The sequence below is a fragment of the Triticum aestivum genome, chromosome 4A (genome assembly GCF_018294505.1).
Source record: "Triticum aestivum cultivar Chinese Spring chromosome 4A, IWGSC CS RefSeq v2.1, whole genome shotgun sequence".
Lineage (NCBI taxonomy): Eukaryota > Viridiplantae > Streptophyta > Magnoliopsida > Poales > Poaceae > Triticum > Triticum aestivum.
Genome location: NC_057803.1, coordinates 264,169,150 through 264,193,268, shown reverse-complemented (window position 1 = coordinate 264,193,268; position 24,119 = coordinate 264,169,150). Strand labels below are relative to the sequence as shown.

General features: G+C 47.2%; 2 protein-coding genes across 2 annotated transcripts; both read right to left on the bottom strand.

Annotated features, from left to right (window-relative positions):
- Positions 1 to 18,327: 18,327 nt before the first annotated feature.
- LOC123085934 (U4/U6 small nuclear ribonucleoprotein PRP4-like protein) lies at positions 18,328 to 23,291 on the bottom strand. The gene is made up of 5 exons (XM_044507643.1): positions 22,560 to 23,291; positions 21,240 to 21,693; positions 20,920 to 21,117; positions 20,757 to 20,838; positions 18,328 to 18,686 (listed from the first exon to the last, which is right to left on the bottom strand). Exons 1-5 carry the CDS (start codon positions 23,258 to 23,260, stop codon positions 18,592 to 18,594), a joined length of 1,530 nt encoding a protein of 509 aa, XP_044363578.1. The 5' UTR covers positions 23,261 to 23,291; the 3' UTR covers positions 18,328 to 18,591.
- LOC123085935 (dehydration-responsive element-binding protein 1F-like) lies at positions 18,694 to 20,744 on the bottom strand. Its single transcript, XM_044507644.1, has one exon. It carries the CDS (start codon positions 20,215 to 20,217, stop codon positions 19,384 to 19,386), a length of 834 nt encoding a protein of 277 aa, XP_044363579.1. The 5' UTR covers positions 20,218 to 20,744; the 3' UTR covers positions 18,694 to 19,383.
- Positions 23,292 to 24,119: the final 828 nt, after the last annotated feature.

Genomic DNA, 24,119 nt, shown 5'->3' with positions numbered 1-24,119 from the left:
TGCCATCATGTTTAGGTATTATTTGGCTGTCTACCTTCAAATACATTGCGAGTTTCGAAGACTTTCATAAAAATCTCCTATCACCCCCCCCCCCCCCCCTCTCTAGTGGATAACTACCGCTTTCAGGCACGGCTGTGGCACTTCGGCCATGGCAAGGAGTGGGCGGGAGAGGGCGATGGGGAGAAATGGAGCGGATTGATGCGGACGGCAACGCCTTGTCTATCCGCGGCGTCGGGTGTGGCAGACAAGCGGGAGGTGGCATGAGGAGAGAGCGCATACGTCGGCCACGCGCCCGATATCCTGCTAGCGAGAGGAAGACATCGACTGGCGCGTCGGCTACCTGGTGGGCTGGGCCTCAGCTACAGTGCTGGGCCACCAGGTGGCCTGCATCGGTATTCTGTGTGTGTGTGTGTGTATGTGTGTGTGTGTGTGTGTGTTGTGTGTGTGTCTTTTCCTATTTTTCTACTTTTATTGTTTTAACCTTTGCCACTGTTTTGTAAATTCAAAGGAATTCAAAACAATGTCAAACTTTCTATAATTATTTATGTGGCTTATCTGGAAACTTGCAAATGAACACAAATTATCTCAGAAGCATTTGAAAATATATTCTAGCTATATGAATATAAATTCAAATAGCATAATGGTTTAAATTCAAAGCCAAAAATATTCCATAAAAATGTTCATCATTTTTTATTGGGCTCAAAACCTTTGCCAAAATATAACCAACATTATTTAAGGCCATTTTGGAAACACTAAATGCATTTTTAGGGTTTTTGCCCTTTATTTAAAATTTGGAGGCTTCGAATTTCCTCATTTCAAATTTCACTGAAATTAAATATGATGCATGATGCTCTCTGATGCAACTATTTACAAGCAACAATCTAGGGTTGTGACATTCATATTTTCCGTCACTTTCTCAGATTCCTCATGGCCAACTCTTGTCCATCAACTAGCACCAATAGACCAAGTCACCAACTTGAATCGGGTACTTGTCAACACTACTTCAGCACCCCTGCACACTTTATCTGACCACATGTCTGATCACCACTGCCTTGGCCTTTCACTGCGTCACGTGCTTACCACATGCCTTGCCGCTATCACCGCATCGAGCCTCTGCTATCTTGGTAGAGTCTCTCGGGTAGTTAGCCCACAATGCCTCAACTCCCACTGCAGAGAACCACCGATCATCACCGACCGATGTCGAGTATCATGTCTCCATCAGACCATTGGGCCCTAGTCCGATCCACGTGTCTCCCACTATCCTGCTGAAATAGGCTTCGATTCTCTGACATCTTACACGTAGCATCTCCATCAACACAGAGTGAAGTCTTCCGCTAGACACCAGCTCCACCTTCAACATGACTCCATGTAGTTGGCTGTGCTACCCCATGCCCTATCGACTTCAAGCTCTCATATGTACACTACCTTGAATCAACCTTGCGTCATAGTATTATCAAAGTCGCACAAACCCTCAGACCTGCGCCACATGTTTCCACGCCCCAGAAATCGATCACCATCAGCACCACGCTCTTATGTCGTCGTCGCTGAAATCACCACCGTCTTTTGCTTTGACCGACATCCATGTTGACCCATCAGACTGTCCAGTTCGATCCAGCCAAAATTATCCGACTGCAACCATGCTCCACCCTGCGTCATGTCCGCCCCGACTTCATGCATTGCTTGACGCGCTGTGTTTGCATGATCCTATCACAGCACGCTCCAGACTCCTCTAAACCTTATACGGATGTCGCCATCCTTGCCGTACGCGCTCCAAGCCCCTTAGCAAACTTGACATGCAATTGCAAGGAAACTTTTTTTCCTGTAACAAATCTCACGCCTTGTGGCTTCCAGCATCACAACCATTCGGTGCCGTCCGCTTATAGCCTTGCTGGCTACGCAGACCACCAGATCACATGGGCCTCATGCCTCGGCCCAACTAGGCCTCATCCACACGTGTGTCTGGGCGCACGGCCACATAGCCTTTGAATTTGAGTCGCCTAGTCATTTAGGTTCCCTCGCGCCCATTTACCTCGGCCGTCGCAGCACGTGCCTGGCGCTGCTTCCGATCTACTCCTAACACAAACCACATGTTGTGCCTTCCGATCGCTTCTCGAAACAACCGACAGCTCCACTTTCTGGATCTTTCTCGTTGCAACTCACTCGCGATGTCATCAATTTGCTGCCACGACCACGATCTATTCATGTGGAACTCCGTCCTCCTGTTCCTCCTCTAGATCAACACCACATCCTTTTCGAAGCTTGCTCATGATACCACTTGTTACAATAAATCTGAGGCCACCGTCGATTATCCAAGGACCAACCAATCACACAAGCACGACACCAAGATTTGCTAATGAGGTTCACCGACATGGCTACATCCCCGGGGCCTGACTATGGACGCTCCTCTCGATGACACCATACCGCACCCGGTCGCCTTGGACGCCGGCACATGTCGCTGGCTTCCCCTGCATTCCTGTGTTATTATGTTGTCATAGATTACATCATGTGTCTATCCTCTCATAGGTTACATCCTACTTGGACACGACTCAGAGTCCAACTGTAACCTACCTTATACAATAATATTCAAACAACTCTAACAGTTGGGAGAAAAATAATTCATTTCTATGGCTAGCTAGATTCTCTAGTGTACAATTATGCCTGCTAGTGTGGGCATGCATAGCATAGCACTTGAGCGCTTGGATTAATAATGATGTTTTGTAGCTAGCCGGCTTGCTAATTTGTCTCCTCTCTCTTTGTTCTCTAGGAGGCGGGGTCAGGGCAGAAGGTGGTGGATGCAAGGTTCCAAACACATCAAAAGGTGGCTAGGCAGCTGGACAAAAACCGCCGTGGTTTCGGACAGATAGCTTCATAGCCGTCTTTTCCCCTGCCTCGTCTGGGTTGCGTTGCAGCCACAATATTTCTCTCACTTTCTCTCCAGATTTCTTTTTGAAGAAACTCCTCTTCAGATTTCTCACTTCTCTCATACACTACACACTAGTATCATATACTATCGGGCCCATGGGACTGGGGGCACCCAGGTCCGTCTGCCTTCGGCTCAGGGTGTGGCGCATACCCCAAGGATCCAACAGCTGGCCCACCTGTAGAAGTCACAAGTAAGACCCCACACGAGGTCCTTGCCTCGGGAGGCCCCCAACAGCAGGCGTCCTGAGGAGACTAGGCGGCCCCACCAGAGCCTCGCGACGCGGTCTTCCGAGGCCCTCTCGTGGAAGCGGACAAGTCAAGAGCTGCTCGGCTGGTCGTGTGGCCTCGTGCCTTCACGTGGGTGACACGCGCGATGACCAACGGCGCCAGAGGTTGTGCCAGCAGGCACGGATGGAGAGGGTTTCCACTTTGGTGCTAAGGGAGCAAGGTCAGCGCGCTTGTTCCGAAAGCAATCCTCCAAGGTTGTCTAATCGGTGCAAGAAGACCTGGATGACGGGCGCGCAGGGCGGAGGTCACCACCGAGCCTACCAGCGCATCATGGACGGAGCCTTTACCACCTTTTGTCAGGATAGACTGCGCCCCTATCCTCCTTCAGATTGCCGTTGTTAGGCAACCCTTTCCACGAGTGTTTTCGGGGGAAGAGGACCAAGGCATGTATAAAAGAGGGGAAGGGAGCTGTCGTGGAGGAGGTCGACCATTCTGGCTCTCCGGCACTTATACTCTTGTCTCCACCACCATAGCAATCCATAACCACGCAGGAGTACATTTTTGCACCGCAAGGTGGTCGAACCAGGGTATCCGTCGCATCTCCAACCGTTCCCGCTAGCTCGCTCTGGTCGTAGCTCCGTTGTGGCTCGTTGTAGGATAGCGTAGGGCGTCAAGAACGAGTGCACCCTAGAGTTTGAACCTTAGGGTCCCCGAAGCCCCGATTCCGACATTTGGCGCACCAGGTAGGGGTGTGTCACCGTTCTTCCGCTCCGTTCTAACTTCCGCTTCACTAACTCCATGTGCGTGCGGAGCACCGGGCGGCTAGCGTCGCCCAGATGATGCGTGTGGGCCGCGAAGACCGTCATCGCTCTGCCAGAGCCGTGGCTGCCGCTGCCATAGACCCTGCCATCCACGAGCAGCAGGACTCCTCCTTGCACCCCTCCGTGTAGCAGGACGGCCGCACCGCTATGGCCTCTTCCTTCCTCGCCCGCCGTGGGTCGCCGAATGCACAGGCCGCTCTGCTCATGGCGCGTGGACTGCTCCGCTATCGCCCGACCGAGGCCGGCTACGATGCATGGCTTGGCCGCATCACCGAGCTTGTCAACGCCACCAAAGACGCCCAGGTGCCCTCTCACTCGCTCCCCCCCCCCGCTGTCTAGCGTTGGAGACGTGGCGCACAGCGCGCCTCCGCCACCTCCCTTGCGCAACGACCTCGACATGCCCCAGCATGACGTGCGTCCACGCGACCCAAGACGAGGCCAGCTGCCATATTGCCCACCACGCGCCGCCTGATGCATGCATGCTCCTCGAACAACAGCGCCAGCGCCAAGACCAGGTCATCCAAGAAGTCGCAGAGGCCGAGCACCAGAACTGTGCCGCCCTGGTGCCAGGCGTCCCCTCGAACGGCGTGGGTTGTCGGTCATTCACCCTCGAGCTGCGTCGGGTGGTCTAGCCTACCAAGTTCAAGCCGGAGTTGCCCCCCCCCCCCCGCTATGATGACATTCCTGACCCCGCGGAGTTCCTCTAGCTCTACGCCTTGAGCATCGATGCGGCGAACGGCGACGACAAGGTCATGGCGAACTGGTTCCCCATGGCCCTCGAGGACGGCGCGCGCTCCTGGCTCATGAACCTGCCTGAGGGGTCGATCTCTTCATGAGGCGAGATATGTGACCAATTAATCACTAACTTCAAAGGCACACACGATCACCCATCACCATCAACAACATGCAGCGTGTGTGGCAGCGCCCTAGCGAGACCCTCCGCAAGTACATTCAGCGCTTCAGTCAGGTGCACCATCAGATCCCACGAGTTTCAGATGAGGCCATCATCTCGGCGTTCTGCACCGGCATCACAGACATTGGTATGCGCGAGGAGCTCGCCATCAAAGACGATCTGGACTCGATGCTAGAGCTCTTCAACCTCGCTGACAGGTGCGCCAAGGTTGAGGAAGGCCGCCTCTTCATCCACAACGACCCCGACACCATGCCGGACGACAGCAAGGGCAAGGGCAAGGACGTCAAGCGCAAGGGCCCTGTCGTGCTAGCAACGGAGCCTAAGCAGAAATGCGACGTGACCGCGACGAGCCAGAGAAGGACAACTGCCCGTTCTTTGTCTACCACAATGTGCGCATCCACAACACTGAAGACTGCCAGGAGCTCAAGTCGCTCTGTGACGAGCGCTTGGGCCGTCGAGGGGACCGCAGCGACCGCGGCGCCGGTCGAGGAGGTGGCTGTGGCGGCGGCCAATGGGACAACCGCAACGGCAAAGGCAACCCCCTTCAAGGCTGCCACGATCAACCTCATGAGGGCACCTGGAGCGACTAGCCTCGCGAGGCGCATCCTCAGGCCAACGCTGCCCTTCCGCCACTGCCGTCGCCGCCCAGGTGGAACGACGTCAACCAGCTTGATGAGGGGGATGTGGGCTACCAAGAACCCCGTGTGATAGAGGCAAAGGTGTCCCATGTTTCAATGATATGATGGCTATCTTTTTGGTGGAGTAGACTTTGACGATCCGACTACGAACATGCGAGGACGTCGCACCTTAGCAATCACTAAACCAACTCTGAGTGGTAATTGACCATGCCGGAGCATGATCAACCTGACCACGAGGGTCTATTTCCTTCAAGCAAACAAAGAATGAGCAAGAAATTGAGACTGCAATCTGGATATTGCGAATATAAGAGGAAAGCTTTATTGATCAAGATGGGGTTCTCTGACGTCTTGGTCTGGTCGTTGAACACAAACGAAGTACGCGAAGTTGCAACTATGGCAAACTTTAATCTAAACAAAATCTAATGTCTAAACGATGCCCTAAGGGCTGTATATATGGAGGAAGAGGGGGAGACTTTCGTGGCCCCTTGGAGGAGGGGTCCTAAACCAACCCTAACTTTGTTTTCCCCACACATACAAACTCTAAAAACAGCCTATACTTTAGTATTTTGAAATTACATGGGCCTGGCTCAGTAATAAGGTAACACAACACCTATAATAGCCTCTGGACGAAATTTATGAAGTGGCATCTTGTATATTTCGTCCAAGGCTTCATGCACTCATTATGGTGGCTTCAAAGTCCTGAAATCATCATTTGTAACTCCGTTCCTGTTCCCCTTGCGCATGCCATCATCTCCATGCTTGATCTTGCTCCAAAGGTCATCCTTCTTGTCCAAGCTAGGCCCTTCATTTGTAAGGAAGACAATAGTATCCAATTTAGGTTGCATCATATTCTCATGAACATTAGAATCATTACCAACAAACAAAAAAATCTGGTAATTTAATTGGCATGCGTGAGCTCTAGTAATTGGTCCAGTACGTATAACAGCAGGGGGTGTGGGTGTAACAATGGTACTGATGTCTCTCATCACCGTGCAGTGGCCTGCATCCTCGGGGGAGCTCAGGCCCCAGCGTCTAACCGCCTCTCAAGCAGTTCTCTCGCGAGGTGAACGCTGCCCTTCCGAGGCCTGAAGCTGCGCGGCCCCTCAAGTGGTCGTGGTATGCCATCACATTCGACTCCAAGGACCACCGCAAGTCTACAGCCGCAGCTGGCGCGTGATACGTCTCCAACGTATCTATAATTTTTTTATTGTTCCATGCTATTACATTATCTATTTTGGATGTTTAATTGGCTTTATTATTCACTTTTATATTATTTTTGGGACTAACCTACTAACCCAAGGCCCAGTGCAAATTGTTGTTTTTTTTCCTATTTCAGTGTTTCACAGAAAAGGAATATCAAACGGAATCCAAACGGAATGAAACCTTTGGGAGAGTTATTTTTGGAACAAACGCGATCCATGGGACTTGTAGTAGACGTCAAGAAAGGAGCAAGGAGGCCACAAGGTAGGGAGGCGCGCCTGCCCCCCACCCTCATGGGCCCCTCGCAGCTCCACCGACCTACTTCTTCCTCCTATATATATCCATATACCCCGAAAACATCCAGGAGCACCACAGAACCCTATTTCCACCGCCACAACCTTCTGTACCCAAGAGATCCCATTTTGGGGCCTTTTCCGGAGCTCCGTCGGAGGGGGGATCAATCACGGAGGGCTTCTACATCAACACCATAGCCCCTCCGATGATGTGTGACTAGTTTACCACAGACCTTCGAGTCCATAGTTATTAGCTAGATGGCTTCTTCTCTCTCTCTGGATCTCAATACAAAGTTCTCCTCGATCTTGTTGGAGATCTATTCGATGTAATTCTTTTTGCGGTGTGTTTGTCGAGATCTGATGAATTGTGGGTTTATGATCAAGATTATCTATGAACAATATTTGATTCTTCTCTGAAATCTTTTATGTATGATTTGTTATCTTTGCAAGTCTCTTCGAATTATCATTTTGGTTTGGCCTACTAGATTGATCTTTCTTGCAATGGGAGAAGTGCTTAGCTTTGGGTTCAATCTTGCGGTGTCCTTTCCCAGTGACAGCAGGGGCAGCAAGGCACGTATTGTATTGTTGCCATCGAGGATAAAAAGATGGGGTTTATATCATATTGCTTGAGTTTATCCCTCTACATCATGTCATCTTGCCTAATGCATTACTCTGTTCTTATGAACTTAATACTCTAGATGCATGCTGGATAGCGGTCGATGTGTGGAGTAATAGTAGTAGATGTAGAATCGTTTCGGTCCACTTGTCGCGGACGTGATGCCTATATACATGATCATGTCTAGATATTCTCATAATTATGCACTTTTCTATCAATTGCTCGACAGTAATTTGTTCACCCACCGTAATACTTATGCTATCTTGAGAGAAGCCACTAGTGAAACCTATGGCCCCCGGGACTATTTTCCATCATATAAGTTTCCAATCTATTTTATTTTGCAATCTTTATTTTCCAATCTATATAATAAAAATACCAAAAATATTTATCTTATTATCTCTATCGGATCTCACTCTCGTAAGTGATCGTGAAGGGATTGACAACCCCTTTATCGCGTTGGTTGCGAGGTTCTTATTTGTTTGTGTAGGTGCAAGGTGACTTGCGTGTAGTCTCCTACTGGATTGATACCTTGGTTCTCAAAAACTAAGGGAAATACTTACGCTACTTTGCTTCATCACCCTTTCCTCTTCAAGGGAAAACCAACGCAGTGCTCAAGAGGTAGCAAGAAGGATTTTTGGCGTTGTTGCCGGGAAGATCTACGCCAAGTCAAGTCAAGTCAAGACATACCAAGTACCCATCATAAACTCTTATCCCTCGCATTACATTATTTGCCATTTGCCTCTCGTTTTCCTCTCCCCCACTTCACCTTTGCCTTTTCTTCGCCTTCTTCCCCTATGTATCTTTGTTTGTGTTTCCATGTGCCTTCTATTTGCTTGCATCTTTGCTTGCTAAAAATCTATTGATATGGATCTACTTAAAGTGTTCTACTTGGATCATCTTCGATCCTTATGCACTCGTGCTGAAACCCCAACTAGCCTGGTTGATGGGAAATCTTTAGATGAGCATGCTCATTTTGTGCGTCACCGTTTGTCTGAAAAAGGGAGACTCTTATGGGATCAAATAAACAGATTGATGTGTTATGCTTGGAATCTTTGTGAAATTTATGATTTTACTTATTTCTCTAAGAACCCTAAAAAAACACCTCCCCTACCTATGTGAGTTTAATGATAATGAAATCTTATCTTCTTATGCAAAGGGTGTTTATAGTTACTATGATATCGAACAAATTGAAGAATTGGTTGCTTTTAAGGGTGCTTATGAAGTTGCTTCTTTGATTGAAAAGTATGATGTTACTCTCTACAAATCTGAAAATTTTGACATACTTAAATATTGCTATGAAAACTATGCTCATAATGTCTATGTCAAAGAATTTATTGAAAGAATGACTGTCGCTTCGGAAGAAAATAATGATATGCATGAATCTATAGATAATTATGATTCCGATGATTTGATTAAAATATCCCTTGATGAACATGATGCTTGCTATTCTTGTGGCCATGATGCCAATATTTATGAAGATGAATTTGCTATAGTTCCTTATGTTAAACATGAGATCGTTGTTATCGCACCCATACTTGATAGTTCCTTCGATGAAAAGCATGATTGCAATGATGTTATTATAAATTATATTAATGTCAATTGTGCTAATAATATGCAAAACCCTAAGCTTGGGGATGCTAGTTTTGCTATGTCCTCTACTTGTTGCAATGATCATGATTGGGGTGATTCTTCTTTTGATCTTGAAAATTTATTTAAGCCCCATGATGAATATGAGATTGATGATAGTGTTTGCAATGTTATTGAAAGTGGGTTTGGAAGAGTGTCAACTTTAGATCCCACATATTTGGAGAATGTTCAATCTTATGAATTTTTTGATAAAAGTGGGTTTGGAGAGGTCATGACTTTAGTTAATTTTAATCCCACTATTTTGGAAGAGTGTCAACTTTGCATACATGTGGATCGTGTTAAGAATATGTTTTGTGATTGATATATTGTTGAATTTGCCTATGATCCTACATGTAATTATTATGAGAGAGTAAAATATGGTTGTAGAAATTTTCATGTTTCTAAACTACCTCTCTTTATGTTGAGATTGCTATTGTTTCTTTCCGCTTCCTTGCATATGCTAGTTTTTGTTTATCTTGATAATTTGTTTGCCTATAAGATGCCTATGCATAGGAAGTATGTGAGACTTAGATGTGTTTGTCACATGTTTTACGATGCTCTCTTTGTGCTTCAATTCTTTTCTTTCATGTGAGCATCATTAAAATTATCAATGCCTAGCTAGGGGCGTTAAACGATAGCGCTTGTTGGGAGGCAACCCAATTTTATTTTTTGTTTCTTGTTTTTTATTCCTGTTTAGTAATAAATAATTCATCTAACCTATTTTTAGATGTGGTTTTATGCTTTTAATTAGTGTTTTTGCCAAGTAGAATCTTTGGGAAGACTTTGGGGAAGTTTTTGCGATCTTGCTGTAAAAAACAGAAACTTTAGCGCTCACGAGATTCGCTGCCATTTTTTACTGGAGAGTGTGATTAGTTTAGTTATTTTTGAAGATGATTAGTAAACAAATTCCTAACGTCCACCAATTTATTTTAGAATTTTTGGGGTTACATAAGTATTCGAAACCTACAGATTACTACATATTGTTCTGTTTTCGATAGATTCTGTTTTTCGTGTGTTGTTTGCTTATTTTGATGAATCTATGGCTAGTATCGGAGGGTATGAACCATGGAGAAGTTGGAATACAGTAGGTTTAACACCAATATAAATAAATAATGAGTTCATTAAAGTATCTTAAGTGGTGGTTTTTTTTCTTATACTAACGGAGATCATGAGATTTTCTGTTAAGTTTTGTGTTGTGAAGTTTTCAAGTTTTGGGTAAAGATTTGATGGATTATGGAATAAGGAGTGGCAAGAGCCTAAGCTTGGGGATGCCCAAGGAACCCCAAGGTAAAATTAAAGACAACCAAAAGCCTAAGCTTGGGGATGCCCCGGAAGGCATCCCCTCTTTCGTCTTCGTCCATCGGTAACTTTACTTGAGGCTATATTTTTATTCACCACATGATATGTGTTTTGCTTGGAGCATCTTGTATGATTTGAGTCTTTGCTTTTTAGTTTACCACAATCATACTTTCTGTACACACCTTTTGGAAGAGACACACATGAATCAGAATCTATTAGAATACTCTATGTGCTTCACTTATATCTTTTGAGCTAGATAATTTTGCTCTAGTGCTTCACTTATATCTTTTAGAGCACGGTGGTGGTTTTATTTTATAGAAATTATTGATCTCTCATGATTCACTTATATTATTTTGAGAGTCCTTTAGAACATCATGGTAATTTGCTTTGGTTATAAAATTGGTCCTAATATGATAGGCATCCAAGATTGGTATAATAAAAACTTTCATAAAAAGGTGCGTTGAGTACTATGAGAAGTTTGATACTTGATAATTGTTTTGATATATAAAGATGGTGATATTAGAGTTGTGCTAGTTGAGTAGTTGTGAATTTGAGAAATACTTGTGTTGAAGACTGCAGGTCCCGTAGCATGCACGTATGGTAACCGTTGTGTAACAAATTTGAAACATGAGGTGTTCTTTGATTGTCTTCCTTATGAGTGGCGGTCGGGACGAGCGGTGGTCTTTTCCTACCAATCTATACCCCTAGGATCATGCACGTAATGCTTGGTTTTTGATGACTTGTAGATTTTTGCAATAAGTATGTGAGTTCTTTATGACTAATGTTGAGTCCATGGATTGTACGCACTCTCACCTTTCCATCATTGCTAGCCTCTTCGGTACCGTGCATTGCCCTTTCTCACCTTGAGAGTTGGTGCAAACTTCGCTGGTGCACCCAAACCCCGTGATATGATATGCTCTATCACACATAAACCTCCTTATATCTTCCTCAAAACAACCACCATACCTACCTATTATGGCATTTCCATAGCCATTCCGAGATATATTGCCATGCAACTTTCCACCGTTTCATTTATGACACGCTTCATCATTGTCATATTGCCTTGCATGATCCTGTAGTTGACATCGTATTTTGTGGCAAAGCCACCATGCATAATTTATCATACATGTCACTTTTGATTCATTGCCCTTCCCGGTACACCGCCGGAGGCATCCATATAGAGTCATATTTTGTTCTAGTATCGAGTTGTAATCATTGAGTTGTAAATAAATAGAAGTGTGATGATCATCATTAATAGAGCATTGTCCCAAATAAAAAAAGGGGGAAGGCCAAATAAAAAAAGAAAAGGCCCAAAAAAAGAGAAATAAAAGTGTACCATGATCTTTATGATATAGAGTCTCTTGTTTTGTCACTTTCATATACTAGTGGGAATTTTTCATTATAGAACTTGGCTTGTATATTCCAACAATGGGCTTCCTCAAATGCCCTAGGTCTTCGTGAGCAATCAAGTTGGATGCACACCCACTTAGTTTCTTTTGTTGAGCTTTCATACATGTATAGCTCTAGTGCATCCGTTGCATGGCAATCCCTACTCCTTGCATTGACATCAATTGATGGGCATCTCCCTAGCCCATTGATTAGCCGCGTCGATGTGAGACTTTCTCCTTTTTTTGTCTTCTCCACATAACCCCCATCATTATATTCTATTCCACCCATAGTGCTATATCCATGGCTCACGCTTATATATTGCGTGAAAGTTGAAAAAAGTTTGAGATTACTAAAGTATGAAACAATTGCTTGGCTTGTCATCGGGGTTGTGCATGATGAGAGCATTCTTGTGTGACGAAAATGGAGCATGACCAAACTATATGATTTTGTAGGGATGAACTTTCTTTGGCCATGTTATTTTGAGAAGACATGATTGCTTAGTTAGTATGCTTGAAGTATTATTATTTTTATGTCAATATTAAACTTTTGTCTTGAATCATTCGGATCTGAATATTCATGCCACAATAAGGAAAATTACATTGAGAATTATGCTAGGTAGCATTCCACATCAAAAATTCTGTTTTTCTCATTTACCTACTCGAGGACGAGCAGGAATTAAGCTTGGGGATGCTTGATACGTCTCCAACGTATCTATAATTTTTGATTGTTCCATGCTATTATATTATCTGTTTTGGATGTTTAATGGGCTTTATTATACACTTTTATATTATTTTTGGGACTAACCTACTAACCCAAGGCCCAATGCAAATTGTTGTTTTTTGCCTATTTCAGTGTTTCGCAGAAAAGGAATATCAAACGAAATCCAAACGGAATGAAACCTTCGGGAGAGTTATTTTTGGAACAAATGTGATCCAGGGGACTTGGAGTAGACGTCAAGAAAGGAGCGAGGAGGCCACGAGGCAGGGAGGCGCGCCTGCCCCCCTGGGTGCGCCCCCACCCTCATGGGCCCCTCGCAGCTCCACCGACCTACTTCTTCCTCCTATATATATCCATATACCCCGAAAACATCCAGGAGCACCACGAAACCCTATTTCCACCGTCGCAACCTTCTGTACCCAAGAGATCCCATCTTGGGGCCTTTTCCGGAGCTCCGCCGAGAGGGAATCAATTGCTTGATTTTATCCCATCTTGTATTGTTGTCATTGAGGATAAAAATATGGGGTTTATATCATGCTGCTTGAGTTTATCCCTCTACATCATGTCATCTTGCCTAATGCGTTACTCTGTTCTTATGAACTTAATACTCTAGATGCATGCTGGATAGCGGTCGATGTGTGGAGTAATAGTAGTAGATGCAGAATCATTTCGGTCTACTTGTCGCGGACGTGATGCCTATATGCATGATCATGCCTAGATATTCTCATAACTATGCACTTTTCTATCAATTGCTCGACAGTAATTTGTTCACCCACCGTAATACTTCTGCTATCTTGAGAGAAGCCACTAGGGAAACCTATGGCCCCGGGGTCTATTTTCCATCATATAAGTTTCCAATCTATTTTATTTTGCAATCTTTATTTTCCAATCTATATAATAAAAATACCAAAAATATTTATCTTATTATCTCTATCAGATCTCACTCTCGTAAGTGACCGTGAAGGAATTGACAACCCCTTTATCGCGTTGGTTGCGAGGTTCTTATTTGTTTGTGTAGGTGCGAGGTGACTTGCGTGTAGTCTCCTACTGGATTGATACCTTGGTTCTCAAAAACTGAGGAAAATACTTACGCTACTTTGTTGTATCACCCTTTCCTCTTTAAGGGAAAACCAACACAGTGCTCAAGAGGTAGCAGTGCGCTGCCCATGCTATGCACCCCCACCATCAACAACATCGCGGTCACCAAAACCCTCATCGACAGAGGCGTCGGCCTCAACGTGATCTCCATCAAGACCTTCGAGACGCTCCAAGTGCCCTACGACCAGCTGATGCCGGCCAGGCCCTTCTTTGGGGTGATTGATGGGTCTACCACCCCCTGGGGCAAGTGCGCCTCCCTGTCACATTCGGCACCCGCCACAACTACCACACCGAGCTCATCGACTTTGACTGGTGCACATCGGCCTCCCATATAACGCCATTCTGGGATATCCGGCACTCGTCAAATTCATGGCAGCAACCCCCCGCGGCTACAATGTCCTCAAGATGCCTGGCTGCAGTTGTGTCATCACCATCACCTATGATGAGAAGGACGCGGTCTGTTCCCTCGAGCACGCTTGCCGGGTCGTCGCAGCCACACATTCGGATGGTGAGGACTCTGCCAGGCCTCACGAGGCTGCTCCCGCGAAGAAGAAGCAGTTGCTCTTCCAAGGTCGCCCCGAGGCGAAGAAGGCATCGGCTGATGGTAGCGTTCCAGAACCTGCCCTCGCCATTGGCGCCTGCGTTTCTCCCACATAGGAAGGCGCGCTCGGCACCCCCCTTCGGGCAGGCACGGGTGTTCTTTTCCTGGAAAGCATCTGACCTACCTGTGGTGCCGAGGGAGGTGATCGAGCACCACCTAGCGGTGTGCCTTGGTGCAGGCTCCGTCAAGCATGGAGCGCAGCACCAGGCGCCAGGGAAGCAGGAATTCATCGTCTGAGAGACTTCCAAGTTGTGAGAAGCTCTGGCCATTCATGGGGAGCACTGCCTCCAGCGGTCCACCAACCTGGTCATCGTCCCTGAGAAAGGCGAGAAGGAGCGCATGTGCATCGACCTCGCGAGCCTCAACAGGGCCTGCTCTCAGGACCTCTTCTGGCCATCGCATGTCGGCCGGGGCACGGGCCTCGCCATCAACTACACCCACATGCCCTTCGGCCTGATGAACGCATGTGCCACCTTCCAAAGGCTGGCGCGGCTTGCGTTGGAACCTCACGAGCCTCCTGGCCCTCGCGAGCCCCTTGGGAATTGGGGCCGCTGTAGCAGCCGTCCGGCTGCACCCACGGGCCCAGCGGCGCGCGGTCCGCCATTTCCTCCACGAAGGAGTCTGGGAGCCGGAGCCAGGATCAGTGCTGGCGATGCATGCCCACGATGAATTCGGGCGCCACGTCGGTGGAGTGACTCCACGCCTGGGGAGGCAAGGCAGCCGCGATGCCTCGGCCACCTCGGCCATGGGCGCCTCGCCCCCAGCGTCCGTGCCTAGTGGCGGCGCCCCACCCGTAGCCGCTGGGACCAGCGTCGGCGACCGTAGGAGAGCGTATGTAGCCTCGGGGACGGCACCCTAGGCGCTGCACGAGCACGTCCTCTTCCCCTCGCCATCGTTGCAAAGGTCGGCTTGGATCTTGGAGCAGGAGGGAGGAGCTGGAAGAAGAAGATGAGCCGGCGGGTCCTGCCCCCTTGCCCTTATATAGCGCTCGACGGAGCAGCAGTTCGCGCCCCCTCGCCTTTGTAAGGAAGATGCGGGACAAGGAAGGTAATGATGGCCTCGTGTCGTGCATGGGCAGGCTTTATGTCAGCCTGGGCGGTTGCCAAGGTGTCGTGGGAGAAGTGGTGGCGCCCTACACTCCATCATGCGCCACGCATCGCGCCTGGGCCGCAAGCAGTTAGGGCCCGCGTTGTTTTGCCCCCTCCCCCCCCCCCCAAACAGGCGGAGACGTGTGTGCCGCGGGCTTGGGGGTTACTGTCAGGCCCATGGGATTGGGGGTACCCAGGCCTGTCTGCCTTTGGCCCAGGGCGTGGCGCATACCCAAGGATCCAGCAGCTGGCCCACCTGCAGACGTCACAAGCAAGACCCCATGCGAGGTCCTTGCATAGCGAGGCCCCCAACAGCAGGCATCTTGAGGGGACTGGGCGGCCCCACCGGAGCCCCGCGAGGCCCCCTCTCAAGGCGGTCTCCCAAGGCAGCCTCCTGAAGCCCTCTCGTGGGGCGGACAAGTCAAGAGCTACTCGCCTGGTCGTGTGGCCTCGTGCCTTCACGTGGGGGACGCGCGATGATGAACGGTGCCAGAGTCGTGCCAACATGCGCGGATGGAGAAGGTTTCCACTTTGGTGCTAAGGGAGCAAGGCCAACGCGTCGGTTCCCAAAGCAATCCCCAAAAGTTGCCTGATCGGTGCAAGAAGACTAGGACGACGGGCGCGCAGGACGGAGGTCACCAACGAGCCAACCGACGCGTCATGGACAGAGGATTTGCACGCGAAGACCACCTTTTCTCAGGATAGACTGCGCCCCTGTCCCCTTTCAAATTGCCATTGTGTGGCAACCCTTCCCACTGGTGTTTTCGGGGGAAGAGAACCAAGGCGTATATAAAAGCGGGGCAGGGAGCTGCCGTTGAGGAGGTCGACCATTATGGCTCTCCAGCACTTGTACTCTTGTCTCCACCACCATAGCAATCCACAACCAAGCAGAAGTAGGATTTTACACCGCAAGGCCGCCCGAACCTGCGTAACCACCGCGTCTCCAGCCGTTTCCGCTAGCTCGCTCCGGTCATAACTCCGTTGTGACTCATTGTAGAAAAGCGTAGGGCGTCAAGAACGAGCGCAGCCCAGAGTTCAAACCTTAGGGTCCCCGGAGCCCCGATTCTGACATATACATTTTTTTAAAACTGGACTAGTATCATATATATGATATGATACTCCTCGCTACGATCAGCCTGATACCCTATATCTTGCCATCCCCAAGTGGGTCCAGTGTGGGCCATTAATGTCGTTGTATTACACCACGTATTGATTATGTATAGCAACGATGTGGGCCATTTATGCCTTTGTATTACACCACTTATTGATTATGTATATATATAGCAATTCCAGTTATGCAATGTTCTTGTAATTCCTCCGTCTAGGTGAATAAATCACCTTAGGAGTGGCAACGCAACCTAGGTGGCTTTAGATTGGACGAGGAGAGCACTAGGAATAGCTGAACTTTCAATCACAACGCTTTTACAAAAGGAAGCAAAATCAGCAATTAATAGCTAGTTATTAGGATGCCTTTTCAGATGTCCATGTTGGCCCACGTATGTGATTCCATGCTGGCCACTATGCATGCACTGGTCAAGGGGAGGGGTTTCCACGGGGGAGAACGAGGCAGGGAGGGAATCGAGCAGGATGCGGGCGCTCGTGAACGAGGTTGGGACGGGATCGGGGAGAATTTGTTCTGCGCCTTATGGTTTTGAGAAAATGTGAATTTCGTAAGATGATTTATTCACCTAGACGAAGGGAGTATTAAATATTCCTTGGTCACGAGGTTGTGCAACGTCGTCCAGATTTCAAGGGCATTTACCGGCAGGTTCCAAAAGTCCGCGTCCAAGTTCGGTTTTTTTTAGCGAAATGGAACTGTTTGACCAAGTTTTTTGGCCCACCCTTAAACTGACCGTATTTCAGGGGTTTTTTTCCTTTTTTGAGAAGAGACCGTATTCCAGGTAGGCCCCAAGTTTTTTTTTCTTGTTTTAGGATCAGGTAGGCCTCAAGTGCAGTGACCATATTTCAGGCAGGCCTCAAGTGCAGTGACCGTGGGGAATAAGCCCGTTGAACTCCTACACATGGGCCAGGACCCAAAGTACATCGATTGTCGTTACTGAAAACGTGAAGGTGAGACCAGAAAGATTGTGCCACATGGCATTCAAAAAAAAGATTGTGCCACGTCGACCTGCAACTCCCGAAACTCAAGATCACCTTCAAATCAAGTGCACAAGCAGACTCCCCAAACTCAAGATCACCTTCAAATCAAGTGCACAAGCAGACTCCCCAAACTCAAAATCACCTTCAAATCAAGTGCACAAGCAGACTCCTTTTGGCCCTCAACAAATAGCCAAAGCTCCGAACATTCCCCAAACATTATTTGCATATGAATGACGTTGTTGAATTTTAAATATGGACTTAATTAAATGTCACGCATGTGGCACGAACACATGCTTTATTACAAGTTTAGTAATACGACCACATGGCAATTCCAAACATTTTTTATAGTGATACAAGGATGACAACTCTAATTATCAAGCATTATCATTTTGGGCGAGAGGGGGGAGGGGTGTTGTTTTTTTAGATGGCAACTTTAGTTGTAGCATACATCAGAGCCGGAGTGTTTCGTCCCACACGTGTGGCTAATCATTTGGGTTACGTATGGCGCTTACCATTTGGGTTAAATAAAGGAGGCGTCCTACTAAAAACAGACTTATTTTGGATTACTTTTCAAGTACTCCCTACGTCTTATAATATAAAAAGGTTTTTCAAGTTAACATAGCTTAAAAAACATTCTTATATTATGAGACGAAGGGAGTAGTACATTGCAAGTTGCAACTGCACTCCAATTTCTATTGGCAGCAAGCGTACATCATGAAAATAATACCATTTTACAAATATGAAAATTACATGGATGCGCCATATACTTCATCCAAACTGAAGAACTTGATGTTTTTACTAGAAAGCCCATTTGTTTTAAAGAACTATATCAAGTCCAAAATCTTAAGAAATACTTGTTAAAAACCGTCTTACATTATGGGACGGAGGGAGTACTTATGAGGTACATTTGTTAAGAATGTGCATAAGGGTTAGGGTTATAGACGCAATAAAATAGCATCATCGAATGTAAAGAGCTTGGACCGACAGATCAGCGAAAGGACAAAACTAGCACAAGCTGTTTCCAGCAAGTGGAATCAATGCCTTAATCCAACTCCATCTCGTTATCCCGCGCTGTGCCTCTGCATGACCAGATCTTTATAGTTCTATCATGTGAAACAGTCACAATGTGTTGTCCATCTGCACATATCATATAGATAAACAATTAATTACATGTTTAGTTTGATGCTTCGGTTGGAGCTTGGCAAGTGAACACAATAATACGAAGTCAATCTCTTGGGTAAATAGAATATAGTAGACAAAAATAACTTTATTAACTATAGAACCTATCAATATTGTTCAAAACATTTTCATATCAACAATAAACAGTTCAGAAGGGTGATATTTTCACCAAATATGTCGTAGAAGAATTGAGATGGAAAGGAACACAATCAACAGAGGCAAAGGGAGCAGTGCACCACCAAGCATGAATAATCAAATATTATGGATGATTAGAATTAGTAAAAGTATAAGAGCATCTCCAATAGATGGTCCAAACTTTGGCGGTCCAAAACCGGAGATGTAAAATATGGACTGCCAAATGGTGCTTTTTGGAGCTCCGGAAAATGCTCAACTCCAACAAATGGTCCAAATCAGAGATGTAAAAAAAAAAGCAACTTCAACAGATGGTCCAAAACGAAGATTAAAACGACCAACTACTACTTCATCTCAACATAGTTCAAACATGAAATTCAACATAGTTTCATACACAAATTCAACTACTACTTATTCGAACTACTAGATGAAACTACTCCTCGTCGTCCGAGCTGCGGAACTGCTCCCAGAACTCGTCCTTGGTCGGGTCATCGCACTCCTCGTCCTCCTCCTCGGAGTCACCCTAGTCCTCATCCGACAACTCGATAGGGATCACAGTCGAGGAGCCGGCCTCGTCCTCCTTCACCCCCTTCTTTTTCGCCACGATGTCGCGCAGCTCGGCCTGGACATACTGCGGATGCTCCCGCACGAACCGAGCCATCGCCGCCTCGTCGCTCTCGCCCGGAGCGACGACAACCGCCGGTCTCTTCTTCGCCTTCTTCGCCGGCATCTCCTCCATCCGGATGCCCTGCGGCATGAGCCACTCCGCCATCGCCTGGGACTCGATCTCCAGGAAGTTGAGGTCCATCTTCGGCCGTCCGGCACGCCACACCGCCACATCGTAGGCACGCGCGGCATCATCGGCAGTGGGATGCGTGCCGAGCCACCAACGCCGCCCGATGTTGAAGAACTCCACTCCGAAATTCCCGGAGGGCTTCGCCCTCACGCCGAAGAAACCGGACTTGCCCTTCGGCGCCATCGGGGAGCGGGCGGCGGACGAACAGGAGGCGGCCGAAGAAGAGGCGGACGAAGCGGGGCCGGGCGGAGGACGGACCGGAGGCGAAGGCGGTCGAAGAGGAGGCGAACGGGGTGCGGAGGCGGCCGGAGAGGAGGCGAACGGGGTGCGGAGGCGGCCGGAGAGGAGGCGGACGGGGTCGGGGCGGCGCGGAGGCGGACGGGGTCGGGACAGGGCGGAGGCGGCTGAAGAGGAGGTGGACAGGGTGCGGAGGCGAACGGAGAGGAGGCGGATGGGGTCAGGGCGGCGCGGCGACAGGCGGCAGCCCAGGCGGGGTGGAATCGGCGGCGGGGGTTTAGATCTACGGTGGGACCAGTTGCATCTCGTGATGTAAATTTGCATCACAAAGTTTTCAATTTTACATCACCGGGAGGCCGCGGTCCAAACTTTTTTACATATGGACCCTCTGTTGGAGCAGCGCTTTTTGCCCCAGACGGTCCAAAAGTTAGGTATTTTTACATTTGGACCATCTATTGGAGATGCTCTAAAGGTCACACATTCAAATAATAATAATTGAAGGAAAGCAATAGGAAGGGTAACAGAAGTGTCATGCATTTTATGAGGTGGTACATCTTGCAGTTTAACTATTCAAAGAAAGATGGTCAATCTTAGAATCTTAGTTTAGCAGTTTTCACTAAATAACGGCTCCTGGTTCAGAAAAAAGAACGTCCTACTAGTGTAAGACAATCTAGAGGGCACTATGTAATTGTTGTGCTGTAAATAAAGAAACAAGTGAACAGTAAAAGATGTGAATGTGAATGATCCAACTTGTTTCTTAGTGTGACAAGATAAAGAAAGGACTAAATTAGTTATTCTCGAAGAATGCGCCACACAGATAATTCTGCACACAAATAAGTGTAGGTGCTTAAGCAAATGGTTACCTCCACTAATATCCAGACTAGTAACCTTTGACTCATGGCCTGCCAAGCTTTTAATTGGTTTGTAATCCCGAGTTGACCATAGCTGGAAAAATATTGAAGATGAGTGAGCTAAGTAGGGAGGGGGGGGGGGGTAATTTGATCCAAAATTACGTATGATGCATACCGCTGCTTTACTGTCATAGGAAGATGTCGCTAAATAATAACCCTCCTGGGGTTCAAATTTCACGTGCGAGATGAGACTCTTATGTGCCGGTATAGAGTATACCATTTGTCTGGTCCTCAAATCCCATATTCGACAGAAATTGTCTTCACTTGCAGTTGCAACTAGATGACCATTAGGGGAGAAGCTGACTCCTAGGACCTGAGAGAGAAAATAGAATCATGTCAGTTTCAAAAAGGAAATATATTCCACGACAGATAGTCGGATAGGTGAGACCACAGAGCAAGTAAGGCACTTGAGAAGTATCCATGCTGTTAACTTACAGGTTTCACATGTCCAATGAGGGTACAGTACAATCTTCCTGACCTTAGATCCCAAACTCGAGCATTCGCATCAAGCCCACAAGATGCAGCTAAAGAACCATCTGGATGAAAGCTAACACCATATACACTTCTGCTATGTCCCTCTTGGAGTAGAAGTTCAGTTCCAGTATTGATGTCCCACAATCTCCAGGTCTTGTCAAAGCTAGCTGTACCAAGGTACTTTCCAGATGGATGAAAAGCAACGCGAGCAAGACGGTCCAGGTGACCATCAAAAGACATTAGGAGTGACCCATCTCTGTTCCATAATTTGGCAGTTTTATCAGCTGAGGCTGTCGCTAAGCAGTTATCAACTGGAGAGAAGGCAACATCAGTTGCACGTTCTGTATGACCTTTCAGGGTTGCAATTTTAGTTATCTGTGGCATGCTCCATACTTTGATGATCCCGCTCCAGGAGCTGCAGAACCAAAAGGAACAAATAGTTATTTTTAATAGAAAGGAAGAAAAGGGCATTAGGTGCTGACGAACAACTAATTGCACATGACATTGCTAACAATGAAAACAAACATAGACTCAGTTGTGCATCTTACGTTTACTAGTCTTATTTGGTGTGAGTGTGAGCAAGAACTCTCGCAATTTGTCAAATCCAATTAAGTATTTATAATCTGAGTGCAATGGAGATGCAGTCCGTGCTGCTAGGATAAATGCTCCACACATTGCCAAGACAGCAGTCCACCTAAAATGGGCCTAACTGATATGCAGAATACCAACCTTTGTTTACCAGGAAAAGAAGAAACTCTGGTCCTGACTTCTTGACAGTGCTGTCATATTGAACACTAAAATTTCTAGTTATACTAATAGAAAAAGGACTGGAATTAATTTAGCTCAGAAACCATCATATACCAACATTTTGTTGCAATAGTATCAAATTCATCCCATATCTCTTCATGGTGAAATAAAACTGCAATTTTTAAACATATGCAAGCTAAACCTGGCTGGCTAAGAAAGCAGTTGGCAGCTATCACTGATGAAGTGCTCAAGCAAATATGTATGGATAAATGCACAAAAATTTGAAGAAACATGGTCAACTGTTATGATAAGCAGCGATTCAGATTGCTTTCAGTCATTAAAAACCTAACATACAAGAAATCTTACTCACTAGACTATATATGCTCAATCGCAATAGCCAAACCGAAATTAAGAACTGAGCCCAAATAAGACTATAATAATGTGGTGTGCAGCTTTAGGCAAGCATTCCTCACTATTCGTCTCATACACAAGAAAACAATGCATTTTCAGATATCTGTTATTTTGAAGACGTACCTTGTGGCGAGCATTGAGGCATCGCGGGAGAAGGAGCAACCGGTGAGCGGGCGGTCATCTCCAATCTCGCTGCACTCAAGCACGAAGTCCCCCGCCTGCTTGACAACAAGGGCGGCCTCTGCCTCGGGGTCCTCGTCGGGGCCAGCCAGGCGGCGTTTGGCACTGTCGACCCTGGCCTTAGCGCGGGGCAGCGAGTACATAGCTATATCAACGCGCGCCTGAAGCAGTTGGTTGGTCCCCTCGGTGAAGAAAGGGTACTGGATCTGCTCCATGTCGTCGTCGTCGCCCGGGGCTCCCTGCTCGTCCTCCTGCGCGCGGAGGAGGCGGTCGAACTGGCCGTCGGCCTCGAGGCGGACCATGAGTGCGCGTAGGCGGTCGCGGCGCTCCATCTCGCGCTCGCCGAAGAGCGTGATGGGCTCGCCGAGACGGCGGAGGCGCGCGCGCACGGCGGAGTCGTTGGTGGGCACGGCCATGGCGTAGGCGCGTCGGCGCTGCAGTAGCTCCTGTACGGCGCGCTCGTGGCGCTCCCGCGCGGCGCGGTGGTCGTCGGAGACCTCGTAGTCGACCTCGTCATCGTCGGCAGCGGCGGATGTGGAGGGTGTGACGGGGATGGGGATCGGAGCGATGGGCGGGTGGACGGGGTGGGGAGCCATGGGAGGGGTGATGGCAGGGGGGAGCGGCCTGGGGATCTCCATGGACATTAATGCTGGGGTTTGGGAATTGGGACAAGGGTTTGGAGCTGCTAAGCGGTGGTGGTGGCGAGCGGGAGCGGCCGAGATGGAGGACTCTTAGTAAACTAGCAAAAAAAGCCCGTGCGATTTGCGATTGTAACGGGAAAACATAATACCACACGTTCACAATAAATGGTCTATAATCTGAATATTTGTAGTTACAGCCCAAATAAAGATGACCTTTATCTACAAAAGCGCAAGTTCAAGATTCCACATGTCTTTTATTTAAACACGGCTTGTATATAGATTAAATATGTACAAAGAAACGGGTAAGTGATCTTTAATTTCGTCTCCAATTCTAATTTAGCTAAGATAATCATCCACAGTCCGAATCAATACCGATATGAAAAAAAGACGGATAATGCACCGTTGATTAAGATTGAACCCTACATAGTATGTTTTAAATGATTAACGGGTAAAATATTCATATTCTAAATATTTTTCTAATCAAATTTCATATTGTAACGACCCGACCCGAATGGATCAAAGTCTCTGTGCTTAAGTGTCATCCCTGGATCGGTATGCTAACACACACAGTACTCAAGGATTTATAACAGAGGTAAATCACATGTAAAAGTAACTTAAATACTATTACCTCAATCCAAAATAGCGGAAGTAACAAGGTTGTGGATTTCCATCAACACCAACGGCAAAGTTGAGTGTATAAATTGTAACCCTAACGTATCACTTACTCGTCGTAAGAAATCCTACAACATGAGACATTGCAGTCACAAAGGGTCAGTACATTGAATGTACTGACAAATTCACACCATAGAGAATGATGAACAAAGGCTATCACTACATGCATATTTGGCCGGTGGAAAAGCTC

What these genes read in the sequence shown, in the direction of transcription:
- LOC123085934 (XM_044507643.1), bottom strand. Translation starts at nt 23,260, where the DNA reads ATGTCCATGGAGATCCCCAGGCCGCTCCCCCCTGCCATCACCCCTCCC. An exon ending in TCATTGGACATGTGAAACCT is followed by an intron (nt 21,118 to 21,239) that starts GTAAGTTAACAG and finishes TTTCTCTCTCAG; the next exon opens with GTCCTAGGAGTCAGCTTCTC. An exon ending in TAGTCTGGATATTAGTGGAG is followed by an intron (nt 18,687 to 20,756) that starts GTAACCATTTGC and finishes TGATATGTGCAG; the next exon opens with ATGGACAACACATTGTGACT.
- LOC123085935 (XM_044507644.1), bottom strand. Translation starts at nt 20,217, where the DNA reads ATGCAAATTTACATCACGAGATGCAACTGGTCCCACCGTAGATCTAAA.